This window comes from Monodon monoceros, unplaced genomic scaffold (genome assembly GCF_005190385.1).
Source record: "Monodon monoceros isolate NGI ecotype Baffin Bay Population unplaced genomic scaffold, NGI_Narwhal_1 Super_Scaffold_15, whole genome shotgun sequence".
NCBI classification, from domain to species: Eukaryota; Metazoa; Chordata; class Mammalia; order Artiodactyla; family Monodontidae; genus Monodon; species Monodon monoceros.
In genome coordinates, this window is record NW_021703771.1 from 399,799 (window position 1) to 422,804 (window position 23,006).

Consider the following 23,006-nt stretch of genomic DNA (forward strand, 5'->3'; position numbering starts at 1 on the left):
TTAACCTCAACACTGTTTTTTGGCTGGCTAACTCTTTGTGGTGGGGCTTTCCTAGTGCACTGTAGTATGTTTACTAGATGCCAGTAGCATGCCCTCCAGTTTTGATGACCAAAAATATCTCCATTTTCGAATTAAGCCAGATGTCCTCTGGAGAGGCTTAATCACCTCTGATGCTCTGATGGAGAACTAATGTAAAGCATGTCGACCGTTGCCTGTCCTGAAGTTAGAGCACATTAAGTTTTATATATTATCATTGTTTTAGTAGTGGTGCCTTTTTTTTTTCCTACTGCTCCTACTACTGCCTGTTAGAAATTTGCTAATAGTGAGCATGCCTGATGAATTGACAGCTTAATTTAATCTATGGTGTAGGGGTTGGAAGGCGACAAGCAGTTCCATTCTCAGTGCCTTTGCATTTAGGTCTTTGCCTGAATAGCTGTTCCCCATTTATGCGTGGATCACTCCCTCATTTCAGGTTTTGGCTCACATGTTGCCCTTAATAGCAAGGCCTTCATTTACTGTCTTACATAGAATGCTCTCCTTCTCCCTTCACTATTACAGTGTTTAATTATTCTTCATAGATTTTATAATCTCCTGATATATATTTGTCCCCCCACCAACATACTCATACACACGCGCGCGTGCACCTTCGATAGCTTTAGTGACTTATTGGTAGGCTTATTCTGTGCAGTTTTTTAAGGAAGATATGATAAAATGCATAGTTTTACTTTCAGGATGTTTTTGAGAAGTTGAGGTAGTCAATTTTAGTTTGCTCTTAATTTAAAGGGGATTTTGGTAGAAGTGTAATTTTTTTCCCCTGTTGGTGTTTTCTAAATCTTTTTGCATTCTATTCATACACAAAACACTTAGAAAACAATATACACTGGTTTTATCAGTGTAAATGAAATTTGGCTGCAGTATAATTCTCTGAGTGACAGATGAAGCAAGTGGGAAATACCTCTGGACTCAGATTAAATTTTATTCAGGGTGTTAGTACTGATACTTATTTTTAGTTGTATTCTGAGTCTTTCTAAATGGTCCATTAGGACCAAACTCTGGCATTCATAATTAGCACCTGCTGTTCTTTTGCCTGGAGTAGCCTCTGGACCTTTAGGACCAATCTCACATGTCACCTGCTTAGCCTTTCTTGGCCTCATGGATTTTACCTTCCTCTGTGGTACTGAGAGCCCTTCAGTATGACACTTTCATATTTTGTTGTGATGTTTATATGTTGTATTTGTTTATATGTCCATACTTGATTTTGGATTATGAGTTCCTTTGCTTTAATTATTAAATTTGTAATGCCAAATGTAAGGAAGCATTTAAGTAAAATTTCAGTGTAAAATTTCAGTGAAATGTCAGGAATTTGTTTATTTATTTACTTATTTTTTGGCTGTTTTGCACGGCCTGTGGGATCTTAGTTCCCCAACCAGGGATTGAACCTGGGCCCTCAGAAGTGAAAGCGCAGAGTCTTAACCACTGGACCGCCAGGAATTTGTTTAAATCAAGCAATTTGTTTAACAGAGACACTGAATCATCTCTTAAATTTCTCAATTAGATCGATTATCTTTGTCTGTCTACATGGCTGGGTATTTCAGGACATTGTATTTTAGGTTAGTGTTCATTTTTTTTTTTTTGAGACCTTATTTTGGAGTAGTTTTAGATATATAGAAAAATTGCAAACATAGTGTAGAATTCCCATATACCCTTTATCTAGGTTTCTTGATTGTTACATCTGACATAATACTAATGTCTTTATCAGAACTAGAGGGTAACATTAGTATTAACTAAACTCCAGACTTTATTCTGATTTCACCAGTTTTGTTTTTCCACTACGGTCCTTTTTCTGTTCCATGACCCAAATCAGGATACCACATTGCGTTTAGTAGATTAGTGTGTTCATGTTAAAGTAAGGTTAATATTTCTACAATTGGCTAACATTTGTTTTACAATTTAGCATGGAGAGTTTTAATTTTATTTTTGATATATTGAGCACTTGATATCTAAAACTGATTTTTTAAAATAAAGGACTGTTTTATATTTCCATTCATTGTCACTTTTAAGATAATCTTGCGATATGGCTGTATACTGTGATTTTGGGCATTCTTCCTTTGGAATTGGCTCCAGAGCCTGTTGGAACGACTTAAGAAAATTCAGTCTTACCAATTTATAACAATTTCACAAAACAGTTCTGTAGAAATTGTTTTCTTTGGACCCATAAGTTTGGGGTGCTTTATACCATATTTTGTCTTGTAAGATCCCCAGTTGCATTGGCATATTAAAGGTGTCTTCCACAATGGTACCTGGTTAGTGAACACTTTTTGAATAAATTAAAGGTATTAAAGAAACGTAACTTTGTTATACCAGTCTTTCTCGACATTTGATGCTTTTATGCTAATCTGTTTTTTTAATCCAGGGCAACACACTTTATATAAGTCATACTAGTTTTGGTGGAAAAAACCCCACCCCATACTGGAAAATTAGGTTCACCCATCTTATTTACAGTATGCTTTACTTTTTTTTAAAAAAATTGATCTTTAAAGACTAAATATTGTCTGCTATTGAGATTAAAAAATATTCCACAGGCTCTGAAGGCATGTTTTAGTAAAAGAGTTTAGTAAAAGATTCACTAATAGTATCATTGAAAAAACAATATATTGCTCATTTAGATCACCCTTTAGAATGGGCTGGTTTTCGGTATAGCTAGGTGATTTCGAGCCATGTAACTGTACCTTCTGAATGTTGTGAATGTTCCCACCACTTAAATGTACACAGGCAGAAGTTGGTGCAACAGAAAGACTAACCTCAGGTGAAGTTTGTAGAATTTCCCAGACTTGTGTTGCTATGGGAATGAGTGTGTTGTCAGTAGATTCAGCATATTGTTTTTATAAGGAAAGTCAACCATTTGTTTCTAGAGCTGGAATTGCCTTTGTTTTCTTTGTTTCATCTGGGATGCAACTCTGAAGAGGAGGTTGTTTCGGCTTGTGGTAAACTTTGGATTCCAGCATATTCAGATAAACAAATTTGTTGATAGTTCTAGCTGATTAATTTTGTAATTAATATTTAGTAATGTAATATTTAGTAATGTTTTTGTAAGTTATTTTTAATTACCAGAAATTTATTATACTAAAATTTCTTTGGAACCTAAAAATGTATTAGTGGAAGTATTGGTGATATATGATAATTGAGCCTTTCTTAGGTACTGAGATCAGATAGTTTCAGGGAATTAAAACTTTTCCTGACTTTTCATCACCATTGTAGCTCACAGTTTTCTCTAAATGTTATAAAGAATGCATGTAAGCTAATCAGCCAATCAAACAGTTAACATTTTATTTCGGTGCTTTATTAATATTTCAATATAACTAAGTTGCAAAATTTGAGAAGAGATACTGAAATCCTATATTTAGCAGAGGATTAACTTTTGTGAGAATGAGGAAATTTTCTTTCCTTTTCTTTAAATTTTAAATTGAGTTACAGTGAACTGCATCCATTTAAAGTGAACGGATTGGTGAATTTTGGTGGGTATATACACTCATAAAACCACTACCACAATCCAGATTTAGGACATTTTCATCATCTTCCAAAATATATTCCTGTTCCTTTGCAGTCAGTTCCCTCTCTTATCCAAGGCCCCAGGCAACTACTGATTTGTTGGAAAATGTTTTTAAAGAAGATCCTTTAATGAGTCAAATCTAGTCAATTTCTAGCTTTGTAGCTCAGTGTGAAAGGGTAGAGTTAGCACCTTGGGCTATGTAGCCTTGAAACCTGGGTTTGATTCTTTGGCTCTGTTTTGTGACTTTGGGGAAGACGTTTAAACTATTTAAATGCATTTTGTCTACAAAACAAGGATAGTAATAGAGTGTATTATTTATTATCACTGGGCATAAATGAATTAAAAATGTAGGTAAAATGTTCAGCAGCATATAATATATACCTGGTAAATTGTATAATATTTTTGAACTTCGTATTCTCTCATTTTTATAGGGGAAAGAATTCAAGGACAGTTGGAGGAAATTTTGGTAGATTTGGAGCTAAGAATTTTGGAATCCAAGAAGTTCTGGGTTAATTAGTGGAATTTTCTAGCTAACTGAATATTACTAGATTTTATTTAGTTGACTCTTGCCCACCACCCAAAATACATTGGTTCAGTATTCTCTGAAACCAGCTTTTGATAATCGAGGCTCTTCCGGAGCATGAAGTGACCTTTTCTGAGCAATGCCTGGAGTGTAGGTATAGTTCAAATAGGAGATCAGCTCCATATCTTTATAAACAGCACATAACTCACTAAAATAAATTTAAGTCTCTGATATATTGGTTTGTCATTTATCTCATTTTATCTTAAAAGGGGTCCCCCCCCCACAATGTGTGTATGTGCACGTCTGTGCCTGCGTGTATGTAGTTTTTTGAGTTTTGATTTGTTGGGTTTAGTTAATAGTTTCTTTCCGTTTTTTCTCTTTACTCCTACAAAAAAACCTTTTTGTCTTTCTTTAAATAATTTAAATGCATTGTAAATAAGACAAGGCTATTTTACAGTTTTAATAGGTATGGGACAATAATTTAAATGATTTGGTTTTAGTTCTTTTATATGGATTTTTATTAATAAGCAGTGTCTGAGTCTTAATTTATGAAAAGATTACGGTTAAAAACATACGGTTTTTATGGTTTAAGCCATGTAATTCTTTCAAATGTGTCAAATTAATGGACTATATATACAAAGTTTTTTTTTTCCCTAAAAAAGTGAATTAAGTAAACATTTAATAGGATCTCTGGTAAAATGAAATTTTACATGCATGATGAAGAAACATTGTGTAGCAAAGATTCATACTACATGTCCAAATGTATATTCTAAAAGCAGTGAGGATTTTTTTTAAACCATTCAGAAATACCAAAGTGTGTTCTAGACTCAAAACTATTAAAATAATTTGGTTTTAGGTGATTATCAATTGATAGCTTTATTTCTTATGGTATTTTTTTTGTCTTTCTATAGGGCTGAAAGACACACAGAAGTCTTCATGGATATAGTTGATACATTTAATCATTTAATTCCTACTGAACACTTAGATGATGCCCTATTTCTAGGATCCAACCTGGAGAATGAAGTCTGTGAGGATTTTAGTACAAGTCAAAATGTCTTAGAGGACTCGCTGAAGAACATGCTCAGCGATAAGGATCCTATGCTAGGATCTGCAAGTAACCAGTTCTGTTTGCCTGTTTTGGATAGCAATGATCCCAATTTCCAGATGCCTTGTTCAACAGGTAATTCTTACTTTTTTTTTTTTTTTTTTTTTAGTCTGCAATTTAAAGTAAAGATTTTTTTTTTTTTTTAGTTGAGGGTAGTGCATTTAGGGTTCTTTTCTTTGAATTTAGAGCTCCTTTTCTAGGCATCACAATTAGAATTTAAAATTTAAATTTTCTTCTAAGGAATGTGGAATTATCTTCAAGGATATTGTGGATATATAGGGTTACCATATAATTTGTCATCTAGAATGGGATGCTTTTTTGAGAATCATAGGGGGTGCTGTTAATAATTACATCATGACAACAGGTCATGATTGGGACTCTCTCTAGCAAATAGGGATTGCCTTGCCAATGGGGACATGATGTCATCCCAGGCCTATTGGAGTCAAGGGGAATGTCTGAATTGACCTTTTTCAGTGCCCCTCCCTGCCCTTCAAATTTAATACTTTGTGTGCTCCCATTTCAGATCTTTTAGTATTTTGTATTTGTATTTCAAAAACCAGAGAAAGAACTGTAGACCTTTGCTGTCCAGCATAGCAACCACTAGCCACTTATAACTGTTGGCCTAATTGGAGATGAAATGAGTCTGGTCCTAATTGGAGATGTGCTCTAAAATGCACATTTGATTTCAGTGTGAAAAAGAGATTGTAAAATATTTCATCAAGTTTTAAAAATGTAGATTACACATTGAGGTGATATTTTTGGTTAAATAAAATATTGTATTAAAATTAATTTCACCTGTTTTTACCCTTTTCTTTTTTTAAAGTGGCTCCTTGAACATTTAAAATTACTTATGTGGCTTGCATTATATTTCCATTGGACAGCACTGCTTTAGGATCTATAGTTGAAGTAACTGAAAGATAGTAGCTTTCAGAGGATAATAACTTTCTGTAGGGCTAATCAAATTCTTAATAAGAGATTACTTCAGAGATACATTAATATGTGGAAAAAATATGTAGGTGTTCCTTTATAAAGCAAAGAAAATATTAAAACAAACTTTGGAGCAATTAGCTATTCTGTAAGCTAAAATTAGACGAAGGAAAATCAGCTTCACATGGAGAAGCTAGGCTTTTTTCCCCCTCTCCGTTCCCTAGAGTAGCTCAGGTTTACGTGGTGGTGGTCAGTTTTTCAATAACTCTAGACTTTTTCTGCACTACAGTTTTTCAGTATTTTTCATTTCCTTTTAATATTTTCTGCGTAATATTTTGATGTAATAGTAAAGTCTGGTTTAGGTGGCCTGCTATTCATCAGATTTGTCAGATTTCTCTGCCTGAAGACTCAACACTTTGGCTTCTAGGAATTTTTTCATTTTAACAACTCCGTAATACTGAAGTCTTTTGAATTGTTTGTTAATAATGGTATATCTCTGAATTATATACATTGTGTTGTGTTATCTCATAGGTTTACATTGTTTTTGTTGTTGTATTCTTAAATGTTTTAAAGCTTTTAAAATTTTGTTTTATGTTTGCACTGTTCCTGTGTCAGTACAATATATCTAATTATTGTGAAGCACTTTTGACACTGGTTATATGCACAAAGTTTCACAGTTTAGTCTAAATTCAGGAAGAACGTTTATTGAATACATATGTGCTTATTACTAGAAATACAGTAACCGTTTCAGGGATGTTATATTGGGCCTGGAACTGGCAAATGTATCATCCTTTTAGACTTTGTTATAAAATTACAGCCCCTTAGAAATACTGGTATTCTTACTTGCAGTCTTTTTTTTTTTTAATTTCTGTCGATGTGAAAAGTTTTTTTTTTTCATATGAAAAGTCTCTTTGGTTGAACATTTCTTTTGCTAATAGAAGACTTAGAACATCTTTATTGAAGTACTTAAATTTTTTTGAGGTCTGATTAATACTGTGTACGATTTCATTGTAAACTATTTTATTTAAGAATCTGTAAGTAGAAATATTTTCTCAATTTTCCTATTTTAAATTTGTTTGCTACAATTATTTATTTTGGTTTTAAAACAGAACTACTTGTGTTAATATATATGATATATATCTATACGCTTTTAAGATATGTAAGGGAATATGTGGGGGAAACTTAAAATTGTAAACCTCTTTATAGGATTGCTTAGATCTCATTGTGCCATCAGGCAGGGGATTTATTTTGATTGTTTCAAAGTTCCTTTTGCCCTTTGGGATATTTGGTTTGGTAAAAGGCCAGTATATTTTCTAATGATAGCAAACTGGAAAACATTAAAATTAAAACAAATTTGTTTTGAAATAGAAATTCTGTTGTAAACTATTTAGTGAAAACCATACATGGACACCTTCTATAAGTTTCAGCTGTTCACAAACTGCTTCAACTTTTTGCTATAAAATAAAAATGACATAGTTCTTACCCAGATGTTTGTACCTGGCTCTATACATTTTTACTACTTGTCTTGACTGAAGCATAGCAGGGAAATGGCTCTATCAGTATTCCTCAGGCCATTGAAAGCTATAGATTATGGTTATTTTGTAACCTTGGTCTTAACAGTGCGAAAGGTAGCAAACAATAACTGCTGCCTTGTTCTCTACGCTTCTGGTGTAGGTTGGTTTGCTGTAGTTGTTAAAGACCAGTTGTTGAATGTCTTGCATTATATTTCAGCTGTCTCCAGAAATCATAGAGAAGCTTTAACAATTATAAAAATAGGAAAGAAAATGGTAGATCACTTTTAGTGCTCTGCAGGTGCACAAAAGTTAGGATGCTTACTTACTGTTTCATTTTGAGAGACAATAAATAGACTTCTGATCCTCTTTTTGAATGCTTTTGACTCCATAAAGTATTTCTTTATGTAAATGCAGTGTTTGCATATGGTTTTTAGATTTACCCAGCAATACATTTTATTTTTTAAATTTGTTATTTATTTATTTTTTAAAATATCCTTATTGGAGTATAATTGCTTTACAATGTTGTGTTAGTTTCTGCTGAACAACAAAGTGAATCAGCTATATGCATACATATGTCCCAATATCCCCTCCCTCTTGAGCCTCCCTCCCACCCTCCCTATCCCACCCCTCTAGGTCATCATGAAGCATAGAGCTGATCTCCGTGTGCTATGCAACAGCTGCCCACTAGCCATCCATTTTACATTTGGTAGTGTATATATGTCAGTGGTACTCTCTCACTTCGACCCAGCTTCCCCCTTCCCCCACCGTGTCCTCAAGTCCGTTCTCTACGTCTGCATCTTTATTCCTGCCCTTGCCACTAGGTTCATCAGTACCGTTTTTTTTTAGATTCCATATATATGTGTTAGCATATAGTATTTGTTTTTCTCTTTCTGACTTACTTCACTCTGTATGACAGACTCTGGATCCATCCACCTCATTACAAATAACTCAATTTTGTTCCTTTTTATGGCTGAGTAATATTCCATTGTATATATGTGCCACATCTTCTTTATCCATTCATCTGTCGATGGACATTTAGGTCGCTTCCATGTCCTGGCTATTGTAAATAGTGCTGCAGTAAACACTGTGGTACGTGTCTCTTTTTGAATTATGATTTTGTCAGGGTATATGCCCAGTAGTGGGATTGCTGGGTCGTACGGTAGTACTATTTTTAGTTTTTTAAGGAATCTCTGTACTGTTCTCCATAGTGGCTGTATCAATTTACATTCGTACCAACAGTGCAGGAGGGTTCCCTTTTCTCCACACCCTCTCTAGCATTTATTGTTTGTAGATTTTTTGATGATGGCCATTCTGACCGGCGTGAGGTGATACCTCATTGTGGTTTTGATTTGCATTTCTCTAACGATTAGTGATGTTGAGCATCTTTTCATGTATTTGTTGACAGTCTGTATATCTTCTTTGGAGAAATGTCTATTTAGGTCTTCTGCCCATTTTTGGATTGAGTTGTTTGGGTTTTTTTTTGATATTGACCTGCATGAGCTGCTTGTGTATTTTGGAGATTAATCCTTTGTCAGTTGCTTCATTTGCCAGTATTTTCACCCGTTCTGAGGGTTGTCTTTTTGTCTTGTTTATGGTTTCCTTTGCTGTGCAAAAGCTTTTAAGTTTCATTAGGTCCCATTTGTTTATTTTTGATTTTATTTCCATTACTCTAGGAGGTGGGTCAAAAAGGATCTTGTTGTTATTTATGTCACAGAGTGTTTTACCTATGTTTTCCTCTATGAGTTTTATAGTGTCTGGCCTTACATTTAGGTCTTTAATCCATTTTTAGTTTATTTTTGTGTATGGTGTTAGGAAGTGTTGTAATTTCACTCTTTCACATATAGCTGTCCAGTTTTCCCAGCACCACTTATTGAAGAGGCTGTCTTTTCTCCACTGTGTATTCTTGCCTCTTTTATCAAAGATAAGGTGACCATATGTGCTTGGGCTTATCTCTGGGCTTTCTATCCTCTTTCATTGATCTGTATTTCTGTTTTTGTGCCACTACCCTACTGTCTTGATTACTGTAGTATAGTCTGAAGTCAGGGAGCCTGATTTCTCCAGCTCCGTTTTTCCTTTCTCAAGATTTCTTTAGCTATTCGGGGTGTTTTGTTTTTCCATACAAATTGTAAAATAGTTTTCTCTGTGAAAAATGCCATTGGTAATTTGATAGGGATTGCATTGAATCTGTAGGTTGCTTTGGGTAGTATAGTCATTTTCACAATGTTGAGTCTTCCAGTCCAAAAACATGGTATATCTCTCCATCTGTTTGTATCATGTTTAATTTCTTTCATCAGTGCCTTATAGTTTTCTGCATACAGGTGTTTTGTCTCCTTAGGTAGGTTTATTCCTAGGTATTTTATCCTTCTTGTTGCAATAGTAAATGGGAGTGTTTCCTTAATTTCTCTTTCAGATTTTTCATCATTAGTGTATAGGAATACAAGAGATTTCTCTGTATTAATTTAGTATCCTGCTACTTTACTAAATTCATTGATTAGCTCTAGCAGTTTTCTGGTGGCATCTTTAGGATTTTCTATGTATAGTATCATGTCATCTGCAAACAGTGACAGTTCTACTTCTTTTCCGATTTGGATTCCTTTTATTTATGTTTCCTCTCTGATTGACGTGGCTAAAGCTTCCAAAACTATGTTGAATAATAGTGGTGAGAGTGGGCAACCTCGTCTTGTTCCTGATCTTAGAGGAAATGCTTTCAGTTTTTCAACATTGAGAATGAGGCTGTGGGTTGGTCACATGTGGCCTTTAGTATGTTGAGTTATGTTCTCTCTGTGCCCACTTTCTGGAGAGTTTTTATCATACATGTTACCCAGTAATACATTAAAAAAAAAATTCCAGTAAGTGAGGAAATTCATTAAGTGTTTGGGAAGTGTTTGATCTTGATCAAACCAATTATTTGTATTCTTAAAAATTCCTGTTATCCTTAAAATAAAACTAATATTTTCCCAAGTAATAGGTTCAAGATACTGACTATATTGGTTATATACTATGTGAGGAATGTATTAAAAATCATTGAAGTGGTGTTTGAAAAACTGGCATTATCAGTGTCATAAAGAAATGTTAATTTTTTCTTACTTTACAAACAAATGTATGCCCCTTTTATGTAGACGGCTATGATTCATAAGTGTGAAACAAACCTTGTATTTATGAACCATTTCTTTACATGGTATATTGAGTAGAAATGTTCAGTGGCTGTAATTTGATTTATTTCTTTAAGACCAGGAAGATGGGCGCACTATAGATAATATGGATATTCAGAGCAGCCTGTCATTTACGTAGTGCTTGTAGCTACTGCATCTTTCAGTGAAACCAAGATGTCCTTTCCAGGCTATATCATGGATTACAAAACCATCATTCACTAAATTAAAAAAAAAAAAAATCCCTCCTGTAGCATGATTTTTGGAGATTAAAAACATCAAACAGTGAATTCAGTATCTTACATATTTGTTAAGAGTTGATTCATATTGTGTATTTAAGTGTTTTTTCAGTTGTATAGAAATTCATATTGTTTAGTTTTTTCAGTTGTAAATTTCTGCTAGCATGCATATGTGATAGTTGTTTCCTATCAAGAATGCCATTGATAATATATAACATCAAGTAGCATTGTTTAATAAGAATTTCAGCTTGTGCTGCCTTTCTTCTAAGCAAAGTATTGTTAATACATGTTAAGACTGGTTTTACAAGTTTTTTAGCAGTAGTGTGATTTGGTCCTTTTTTTAGCACACAGATTTTTAACTTAATCATAGCTCTGTAGTTTGGGGCTTCTTCATCATTAGAGGCAGAATTCATCTGTGTAATATTTTAAAAATTATGGTACTTGTTCTGAAAAGATGATTGTTGTCCTTTTGCATCATTGAAATTTATTTAAAAGGTATTTATAAGTTTTCATGGCTTCGTGCTTCACTTGTACAACATTTCAAATCAGAACATTGAACTAAACACAGTGGACCTCTGGTCCAATAAAATTCAGTTGTCAGATATTAATTATTGTTTTCCTTATTTGTACTTTATTTGTGGGGGCAGCAAACTCTGTGCAAATTTATTGCACCTGACGATCCAAGTACACATATACATTCATTACGCATTTGCACTGGGGTCTTTTTTTCACTGTTTTTATTACTCTGAGTAGTATTTATGGATTTTTTTTAAACTTATGTGCCTAATGAACATCTTTTTGCCGTTGATCTTATTTTTGAGAGTTGCATTTGAACAAGAAGATACAGATTTATAGTACACGTAAAGTAGTCATGCAAATGAGATGAACATATATTGGTTAAGATAAAGCATGTGCTCTTCAGTTGAATGTTAGTGGCGAGTAACTGATTAGCCTTGTAAGAACATTCATAGTCTTTAAGAATAGAACCTTATTTCTGTAAGATTGATCATTAATATTATATATTTTGAGTTATACTTAGAGGGGTTTTGGTGAAAGTGGGTGTGTATAGAAGAGAGCAACCAGAAAAGAGGCAAAAACACGTTGTAGAATTAGCGGAGAAGAGAAAATGCTGGGAAGTGGAAAGAGTAGGACATGACAGCAGCCATAGATCCTTGAAAGTTTGTCACATTGATAAGAGATTTGACTTTTTTTATGGAAAGTGGGAAAGAGGTAGATCCAGTAGGTTGCAGTTAGAGGAAGACAGAGTTTAATTGGCTAAAAGGAAGAACTTGGGGTTCCCTCAAATAGAGCAATAGGTTCCCAGGGCACGTGGCATTTGCACTTTTGCTGGGTATGACCACCCTGACCAAGGTGTTGTATTGCATTGGGGATTCATGTCTCATGTAGTTTCTGTTAGGTGACTTCTTATGGTCAGTGCCCTCCTAGAGTCCTCTGTCATTGTGTGTTCTAACGTAAAGTGTCTCTGTTTTCTTTATTAGAAATTAGATTGTTTGCTTTAATTCTAAATCTCATTTGTAGGCTTAATGTATTTCAGTGCTTCTTTAAATTATTTGAAATATGACTTTAAAAGCATAGTAATAACTACATTTATGTAAGCAACTTTCATTGCTCTTAATTCACTCTGTTCCATCTTATTTCTTCTACTCCCTCTATGTTCAATTTAGACATTTTAAATAGATTGTCAATTTTTCTCAAACAGGTAGTTTTCATTAATCACTGCTACAAGTGGTCCTTACTACCAAAATAACAGAATTGAACTCAGAGATAAAACAAATAAGCCCTTTAATACCAACACTAAATATCACTTTCTAAATTCAGAAAATGCAGAGAGAGGGAATTTTTGGCCCAAGGCTAGAGTTTTCCAGTTTATGGTTTTAGTTTGTATATTTTGTGGCCTTTCTCTGTTTTACCTCTATTTGATTCAGTTGACTTTTGCTTTCCTTAGCTTGATATGGTATAAAGCAGAACATATTTTAATTTTACTTTGCATTGACTGAGAATTTAATTTTCTGTCTTTTAAATTAAAAATGTGGAATAAAATTAATCATGTCTTCATCACTATGCCCCTAATATCTTTCCGTTTCTTCCTTTCACCTGTTACTTACAGTTCACTCTGTATTACTATTTTTTAGCTTGCATTTCTGTGCTGTTGTATAGCAGGCCGCTTTATCCACGGTCTTGGGCATGCTTCTGGAGTTACTCAGTCTTCCTGCCTCCCAGCGCCCTCTGTCGCTGTCCTGTCCCTATCTGGGTTTGCTGTTCTCCAGGCCTGTCGTATGTCTGTCGTCCCTAGTGTCGCTGCCCTCCTTGAGTGGAGCTGTTGTCTTCCTGGATTTCATCTCCCTCTCTTTCTCTATGCCCTCTTAATGACATTCTTAGTACCTTTCTAATATTATTACACTTGACTAATAATTTGCCTTTATAGAGAAAAGAATTGATTATCACCTTTTCTTAAAGTTTTGTGTCTGATATTGCTGATGGGTTGGTTGCCTGGGTTTGTATAAGGTTTGTTGCTTTGTCAGGTGGCCTTTTCTGCACCCCCACTTTAGGATCTTCTTATCTTTTGGTGTTTAGTCTTTGACTTATTTTTGCTGGCACTTGGTGGGCCTTTTCATTTTGGAGAGTGATCAGTTCTGGGAAATTTTCTGTGTTTTCTCTGCAAACTCCTAGGAGATGTTGGCCCTTCTGGATTAATTGCCCATGTTTCATGTCTCTTTCTTGCATCTTTACCATCATTTTGCTCAATGTCTTTTTAGAGATTCACTGCCGTATTTTCCATCTCTTTGAATATTTAATTTTGAGAGTCACTATTTCTAAGAAGTCTTCTGTTCTCTTTATTCATACCATTTTAAAATAGTGTTCTGTGTCATAAATATATGTAAGAGTTTCTTTACAGTCTGAATTTATTTTCCTGTTTGTTTATTTTGATGTTTCCCATAGTGTTGCAACCTTTCCCCAAATGATTATTTTTGGTTGCTTGTTGTTTAAAATGGGAGGAGATAGGAAGTTTTAAGTTTTGCCTTCACATACATGAGTGCTCTTAAGATCAAGGCTCTAGAAAAATTAGGATAAGTTTTCTTTCTTTTTTGTAAGTTCTTTTAAAAGAACAAAGGAGATAGTAGGTATTCAGTAAATTTTTTAACTGAAAAAAAAAGTAAAAGGAAAAGAATACAAGGAACAGAAAGAAGTAGGGTAGTGGGACCAAAGGTAAATAAAGTGCTGTCTGTAGGTGGGGTACAGTTTTGGCTCTCAGATTTCTAGCAGTTGTGGAAGAGGAAAACAGGTAAAAACAAATCTGGTGCCCAGGAAAAGGAAGACTATTTCTGATACTAAAACTAGGAAGACATTTTATCCACAGTTTTATTGTGATGTGATATAATAAAAGATAATCCTTAACTACATACTTTCAATGAACATAGGGCTTTTTCTTATGATATTCCTCATTATGTATCCCAGTATAAGCAGTATTACAGGAACTAATATAATGAATGGTCTGACCCAGTCCCCTGTTAGATTTTAGGTTATTTTTCAAACAACTCGCCTTTGATATAATTTTTTAACACCAGATTTCTAAATATATTGAGAAATATAATGTTCTGTCTGAGAACTGTTGGGAATGCAATTATCGCCCCCCCCCCTTTTTTTTTTTTGCCAGCTAAGTGCATAGACAAGCTTTATAAACAAACAGGGCTGTGATGGGATATGAAAATTTAAAGGCATTGATGGGGGCATCTGGGTGAATAGGAGGGTGCTCTGCCCTCCCTGGGTAGAGCCAAGATTTTTCTCACAAAATGATTTTGGGACCCTCTGTAATGCATGAATAGGCAGGAGAAGCCTAATTTCAGACATAAATGAAGATCATTCTGGCATAGGTAACTTTTGTTTTATAGCCGTGGTTAAAGTGGCAACTTGTTGAATAAAATTCATAGATTTCTATCCCCTTTAGTTCCAACTGATTATTCTTGCAGTTTTCTTCCAGTCATGGCAGGACTGCAGAATCCCTTGTTGCCATTTTTACCATAATCATTGCCTAGATTCTTTTAGAACTCTTTAGGCCTGTACTTTCTACTTCTACCCCTTTTGCTTTTCTCTCTTCATATTTATTTTGTTTGCTTTAGTTGAGAATGTTCTGAAAAGATTTCTGAACTGGAGCTACTGTTGTTGGTACTGCCCTCTGTGGTCTCTTCTTCCCTAAAATACCTTCTTTCTCTAATTTTGATCTTTTATCATAGACTTTTGATTATGTCTCTAAGTCCATCTTGAATGATAAATCAGTCACTCAATGTGTAATTACATAGCAAATAGGTAAATTGTCATGGGATGATTAATTAGAAGTTTACTAAAACAGAGGAATCCAAAATGATGACATTGTTCCAAACACAACTGATTTTATTCCTTTTGTCTGGTAAAGATATTTTCCTGTAACCAGTTTAAGATTAGGATGAGAGCATTTTACTGCTTGGTTTGTACAACTCCAGTGAGTACCAATCAGAGAATACAGTGTGAATCATGCCCCCTTGAGTGGATAGCAGCCTAGGATAGTTTAAGGGAATGAACATTAACTTATTTTTACGTATTTTAGATTTTTTTAAAAAAATTATTTATTTGGCTGTGTTGGGTCTTCGTTGCTGTGCGTGGGCTTTCTCTAGTTGCAGCGAGTGGGAGCTACTCTTCGTTGCGATGCGCGGGCTTCTCATTCTGGTGTCTTCTCTTGTGGAGCATGGGCTCCAGGTGCGCGGGCTTAAGTAGTTGCAGCACGTGGGCTCAGTAGTTGTGGCTTGCGGGCTTTAGAGCGCAGGCCCAGTAGTTGTGGCGCACGGGCTTAGTTGCTCCGCGGCATGTGGGATCTTCCTTGACTAGGGCTCGAACCTGTGTCCCCTGCATTGGCAGGCGGATTCTTAACCACTGCGCCACCAGGGAAGCCCCTATTTTTAGATATTTTAATTTAAAATGATGTCTGATAATTATTTGATTACATTGTGGTGATTCAAATAGTTTTAAGTTTTCTTAAATAGGAGAAATAGCACATCTGACAAATCTCACTGTAAGACCACTGGTTTGGAACCCTAGTCTAAAACTTGATTTCTCTCTGTGATTATTGGACTGCTACCTCCTGGTGGTGGTGTACTCTAATTACAAGAAAAGAGAAAACTGTCACCTGTGTTTTGAGTCAGAAAGGCACGGTATTTTTTTCTCTTGTCAGAACAAAGTATAATCTGATAATTTTATTGTTTTTGTCACTGTCTGGAAATATTCTTTTTTTGTTATTTAAAAATGTAGAATTCATAAAATATGGCTGGTACAATATTTTGAAGAGAATACATGTCAGATTTTAAAGATATCTTAAATTGTATTAAAATACAATTTAAAATACAAGAAGAACATAACAGACATGAGTCAGTTCTGAAGATGTATAAATTTGAATTTACTTTTCTCTTTAAAAAGGTTAGGAATGGGCATATTTTCAGATTAGCTTTTCACAAGCTTTTTAAACCCATAGCTTTGTTAATTTAGAATAATAATACAGTGAGCCTGACCTGTGCGTCCTGGTTTTGTGCAGAGCTATGGAAGAGAAGTGTTTTTAAACCCCTTGTCCTACACCATTTTGAAAACATGTATTATGCTTGTTGTTGACCATCTTTTATTTTCTTTCTTTTCAGCTGAATTCCTTTCCACCTCATTCTTTATCTGCAAAATGTTTTTTTCCTCCAGAATTAACTGCTTACTCTGTCTATAATGAAAATTAATTTTTATACCTTGTCTGTGATCTTAGCTCAGAATTTAAGCAAGTAGGCTTATCACATTAGTATATAGCTAATTTAAACATGATTGTTAACTCTCTAACAGTTCCAGAACTATTTGCATTATTAAATGTTTTCTAATGCAAGTGATCTCGCAATTATTTGAGGTTTGTACATTTTAACATAGTGGAGTAAAAAAGTTTTATGGTACCATGTGTGGATAGTGGGTAGTATTCTTCAGGCAGAGAGGCTAATAGTCTATGATTTTGCAATTTGAAAGACTAGGGTTCTTAATTTCATAATTGTTTAATGTGGTACCAACTGATCAAATATACTTATTTCTCATAATCATAGAATATTGTTACATACTAGATGTGCAGAAGTTGGTTGAACAGTTGGTATTTATGAATGGTTTATGAACAGCTTTTTAATCTTTAAAGTAGTGAATTCTACTTTGTAATTTGAAAATAATTTTGATATAAAGAAAACTAAGGATCCTTGCTTTCTTGATCTTGATTTTCTATTCCTTTGTCTAATTAATCGCCATAATTTTTATTCTTACCATTTTTTTTCCCCATCAGGGAGAAAAATGAATAATAAAATCTCTAAACTCTGTACTTTGACATCTTTTGAGGATATTGACCAAAAAGGAATTCTGATAAAGGAGCTGCATCTGCAATCTTCTTATGAGATCTCGAGGAGCCTGTTTGACTTAGTGGCCAAAGAGAGAGATTAGCTTGTTTTAGGGCCCTATCCCTGGCCCACCCTCCCTATCCTAGAGATGGGTGTACCTGGCAGCCAGAGGAGTTGAATTTCATAATTCCTTGGCAGTGGAAGATCCCTGTTATAAGAGAATTAGGGAAGTCTGGTTACCTGGATTTTCCCAAATCATAGACCTAGGTGTCCTCAGTCTCCTGGCTGATACCAGAAATCCTTTACCTATTCAAGGCTTCCTGTTCTTTTCTTAGTCTGTTGCTGTCATGGATTTGGTTCTCATGGATTGTGACTCACTGGGTCATCTTAATGAAAAAGTTTTGGCCTTTTGGCCTAGGATTAGGTTCAGCTGGGAGTGACGGAAAACTCCAAATAACAGTGGTATAAAGAAAGAAATGCTGCCAGCTGAGAACTCCCTTCAGAATTGCCTTGGTGGTAGCATTGCCTCACCCAAAATCACACCCTCTTCCCAGGGCAACCTGCATCCAGTGACTGGTTGCCATGGGGGTACAAAAGCCTGGTACCATCACCACAACTCAAGATGACTCTGAAGATTCACCCCAGCTTCCGAGCTCCCGAGGGGTTGGCCGAGTTGAGGCGTCTGTTGCCGCTGCACCACATCCCAACCTTCTCCTCACTCCATCTCTGCTCCCTCCCTCCCACAGATGTCCCTCCCAAGAGCACTCTAATAAATCTGCATGCATTCTGATCCCACCTCCGTCTGGCATACTGGCATAGAGTTAAGCACTCCACATGTGTTTGGTAAGATAAATACATCTTCTGAAGTTTGAGAAAAAAAAAGTTATCACATAATAGCTAAGAAGAAAGTGACTGAGAGCTGGTATGGGGCTCCACAATGTCAGGGACCTAACTTCCCTCTTCGTTGCACTACCAAGTATGATCCCTATCTCCATATTCACCTCATAGTTTCAGATGGCTCTTCCAGCTATCAGGTTGGAGTCTAGCCAGTACAAGAGAAAAGGGAAGGGGAAGGTATGTCCCCTTTCTTTATGCTCATCTTCTGAGAGTTGCACGTACCATTCGTCCTTTAATTCTGGTGGTCGTTACTTAGACATTGGCCACGTCTGGCAGTAAGGTAGATTGAAAAGTGTAGTCTTAATTTGGATGGCCATGTGAAATAACAGGAATTCTGGTGAATGAGGAAGGATGGCTGAACGGACATTGGGCAGCTGCTAGCCAGCTGGCTCAGGCAGTTTTTTTAGTTCACTCTGTGGGGATGCTGAGATCAGGACCTTTTTCTTGGTAGGCCTGTCCCAGCTCACAGGTCAACCTGGGTTTGAATACTTGGCCTGTTTTTAGAGGTGAGCCTGCTTTACTTGTCAAAGATTTTTCTAGGCTATTTTTCACTCCTAACTAATGGAACTTAGATCTTAGTTTGTAAAATTTAGGTCTTTGTTCATAGATCATGATCATCTGCTCATATCAAAAATTTTACAGGGAGGATAAATCCTTGTGTTGTTTCACCCCAAAGAGGGGGTGGGTGTCAGAATTACTATTTGTGTATCAGAGGCTTCATTTCATTGAGGGAGTGGTGTCCAAACCTTTTGACTGTACGTGTTTATCAATAAGACATTTTCGAGTACTCATTCCTACTTGCATGTGTGTTTATATACTTGTCCTACTTTACTAATATATTAATGTCCACTATATAACCCATACAATAGATCTTTTAAATGAGCTATAGATATCATAAATTATATTTCTACTTTAAAATTATTAGAATTATCAGTTGTACAAGAACTTTTTTGGAGTGCAGTATGATTGAATATATTTTTGAGAATTTCACTTTGTCATTCTGATAAAATCTTTTATACATCAAATTCTAAGTTGAGTTTATTAAAGTGTCCAGATAAAAGTTTTCATAGGTGCCACATTTCGTTTTTAGTCACAAATTATATAATGATGGAAACATTTTTAAACGGGCATTTGCTTAGCCAAAGTTTCTTTTAGAGAAGCAATTTTTCTTACTCATTACTAAAATGTCACTTTTATCTAGAAGGGACAGACTAAGGAGCTTATTTTTTCATATGACTTATCATTTACAGCTGCTTTATAATAAAAAAGGCAGTATATTTGTAGCACTTGTCTCATTTGTAAAGTATTTGTCTCATTTTGTGTGAAAGAAAGATGAATAACTCAATCTTAGGTAAAACAGTTTTTCAGGACTTTGCTGTGAGTTAATGGAGAACCTGTGTGGTATAAAGATTTTAGGGCTTCCCTGGTGGCGCAGTGGTTGAGAGTCCGCCTGCCGATGCAGGTGACACGGGTTCGTGCCCCGGTCCGGGAAGATCCCACATGCCGCGTAGCGGCTAGGCCCCGTGAGCCATGGCTGCTGAGCCTGCGCGTCTGGAGCCTGTGCTCCGCAAATGGAGAGGCCACAACAGTGAGAGGCCCGCGTACCGAAAAAAAAAAAAAAAAAAAAGATTTTAATAGTCATTTCCCATTTCATTAAAATTACTGTAAGCAATCTACTGTTTATAAAGTTTTTTTAAAAATATAAATAAAAAGCTACATTGATGACGTCCTGAAACACTGTAAAATGTTGAAGGCAAACAAATGCCATTAAAGGTGTCAACTCCTCCATTTTATGAAATTCTCACTCTTCTCTCAGCTCTTTCTCTTTAGATAATTGTGACTAACATGAATACAGCAAAGATTACTAGTGTCAGTTTGATTAACTGTTGGTGAAGTTTAATTTCTTTTTAGTTTTTAGGTAACATTTAACATACATAGTAATTTCTTCGTGGACACAGATTGATTGTGTATGCATCCCTTTAGGTATATTCACTTCCGTAGGAGACCACTGGCTTAATGTATACTTGAAGTCTAATGAAAGCTGCTATGCGGGTGTCTGTTGAAATGGTAAAGTATTTTATTTAGAGGCAGTACTTTTTAAATATATAATGACTGTTTTTTCCCCTGAAGTGTTTTGCTAAATGCCTGACAAACTTTGACTTCTAAGCTTCATTAGAATCAGGGAACTCGTAGTAAAATGTAAATATTTGTAACTCATTCTGGGTACTGACATCATCCTTGACTTCACCTTAGTTTCTTACCTGTATTTTTCTTTTGCTTTTTCTTCCTTTTTTTCTTTTAAAATATTACCTTATATTGTATATCTTTTTATTTTATTTTATTTTTTGGTTTGAAAGTAAATATTTATTTAGAATGAAAAAAGAAATAAAACACAAATTTTAAGAAGCTTTCAAATACCACAACCGTTACAAAATCCAGAAAAATAATAAAATTATTTTTGTTAATTGCCTGACACATCTCTATACTGCTTTTTTCAGGGGCGGGGGAGGGTACATCCTCTTGATTACCTCTTCATATTACATTTTGTATAATCATTTTTCTATACAGAGAAGAGAGAATATTCAATCTTGTCTTTAGCATGGTAAATTGACATTTTTTCCACTGAAATTTTCTTTTATTAGACTTAATATGCTCATGACAAAAATTATTCAAAAACATAATATACATTACAGTACAAAAAGGGCAAAAGTAATGGATTAATATTTTTAGTAACATTACTATATTCTTTAACATGTGGGAAAAACACATGAAACATTGGTTCCAGTGGGTAAACTCTGCAAAGATGAGAGATTGATTTGCACTAAGAATAACAGCATTGAAGTAAGTAATTCAAGTTGTTTCTTCAGTTTTACAATCACTGTGCTGTCACTGCTTATTTAAGAGCTACTGTTTAAATGCAGGGTATATATTATCACAGAGGTTAAAGACATATGTGTTTGAAGCAAACTGAAGTTATTCTGAACCATTATGATGAACCTACTCTCAAAAAGACATGTGTGGCTGCATCAGTGTGTGTCTGAGGGTAACTGTATAACTGGGAGTTTATCAAACATAACTCCCATGTGGAATATAATGCTCATTAAAGGATGAGTAATTAAAAATGGACTAATTTAACCTTTATACAACTTTTGTGTTATAAAATCTCAATGGTAAAGGTAGCCATGGCTTTGAACTTAGACCAACAGAAGACTTTTGAGAGAGGATTTTTTTTTTTTTTTTCCTTTGGTACGCGGACCTCTCACTGTTGTGGCCTCTCCCGTTGCGGAGCACAGGCTCTGGACGCACAGTCTCAGTGGCCATGGCTCACGGGCCCAGCCGCTCCGCGGCATGTGGGGTCTTCCCGGACCGGGGCACAAACCCGTGTCCCCTGCATCAGCAGGTGGACTCTCAACCACTGCGCCACCAGGGAAGCCCAGGATTTTTTTTTTTTTAATCACTAACAATGTTAAGGGTTACAGGAACATGGCAGTATTAAAATCTGGATTTTTGTTGATGGTTCAGAAAGCTTCTTGCAGCTGTACAGTTCACTGTTGAAACATGATATAAATATTTAAGATTGTTATCAAATCTAGGAAAACATCTATCAAGTTTTTTTTATATGAGTTATAAGATTCCAGGCCTTTCAAGTTTCCTGTAATTCTCAGTTACTGTATTAGTGACCCATCTTAAATGCTCTGCCAATTGACAGTTCTCATTAACCATTTTGCTATTAATGTTCCTGTGGTAGTTATGTATTCAGTTTGTTTTTTTTTAATTTAATTTAATTTATTTTTTTATACAGCAGTTTCTTATTAGTTATCTATTTTATACATATTAGTGTATATATGTCAATCCCAGTCTACCAGTTCATCCCCCCACTGCTGCTGCTTTTCCCCCTTTGGTGTCCATACGTTTGTTCTCTACATCTGTGTCTCTATTTCTGCCCTGCAAACTGGTTCATCTGTACCATTTTTCTAGGTTCCACATAATATGCGTTAATATATGATACTTGTTTTTCTCTTTCTGACTCACTTCACTCTGTATGATAGTCTCTAGATCCATCACGTCTCTACAGATGACCCAATTTCTTTCCTTTTTATGGCTGAGCAATATTCCATTGTATATATGTGCCACATGTTCCTTATCCATTCGTCTGTCGATGGGCATTTCGGTTGCTTCCATGACCTGGCTATTGTAAATAGTGCTGCAGTGAACATTGGGGTACATATGTCTTTTTGAATTATGGTTTTCTCTGGGTATATGCCCAGTAGTGGGATTGCTGGGTCCTATGGTAGTTCTATTTTTAATTTTTTAAGGAACGTCCATACTGCTCTCCATAGTGGCTGTGTCAATTTACATTCCCACCAACAGTGCAAGAGGGTTCCCTTTTCTCCACACCCTCTGCAGCATTTGTTTGTAGATTTTCTGATGATGCCCATTCTAACTGGTGTGAGGTGATACCTCATCGTAGTTTTGATTTGCATTTCTCTAATAATTAGTGATCTTGAGCAGCTTTTCTTGGCCATCTGTATGTCTTCTTTGGAGAAATGTCTATTTAGGTCTTCTGCCCATTTTTGGATTGGGTTGTTTGTTTTTTTAATACTGAGCTGCATGAGCTGTTTATATGTTTTGGAGATTAATCCTTTGTCCATTGATTCATTTGCAAATATTTTCTCCCATTAGGGGGTTGTCTTTTCGTCTTTGTAG

At 35.3% G+C, this 23,006-nt stretch overlaps 1 protein-coding gene across 2 annotated transcripts in view; it reads left to right on the top strand.

Moving 5' to 3' along the window:
• The first annotated feature begins 4,912 nt into the window (after window positions 1–4,912).
• The window catches only part of PHF3 (PHD finger protein 3), a 92,212-nt gene continuing 74,118 nt past the window's right edge, over window positions 4,913–23,006 (top strand). Inside the window, exon 1 of one of the 2 annotated variants that reach the window (XM_029223615.1) lies at window positions 4,913–5,253. In XM_029223615.1, the coding sequence (XP_029079448.1) occupies window positions 4,959–5,253 (295 nt within the window). In that variant the 5' untranslated portion in view covers window positions 4,913–4,958. The remainder of the gene's footprint in view (window positions 5,254–23,006) is intronic. The other variant, XM_029223614.1, reaches the window with a different exon arrangement.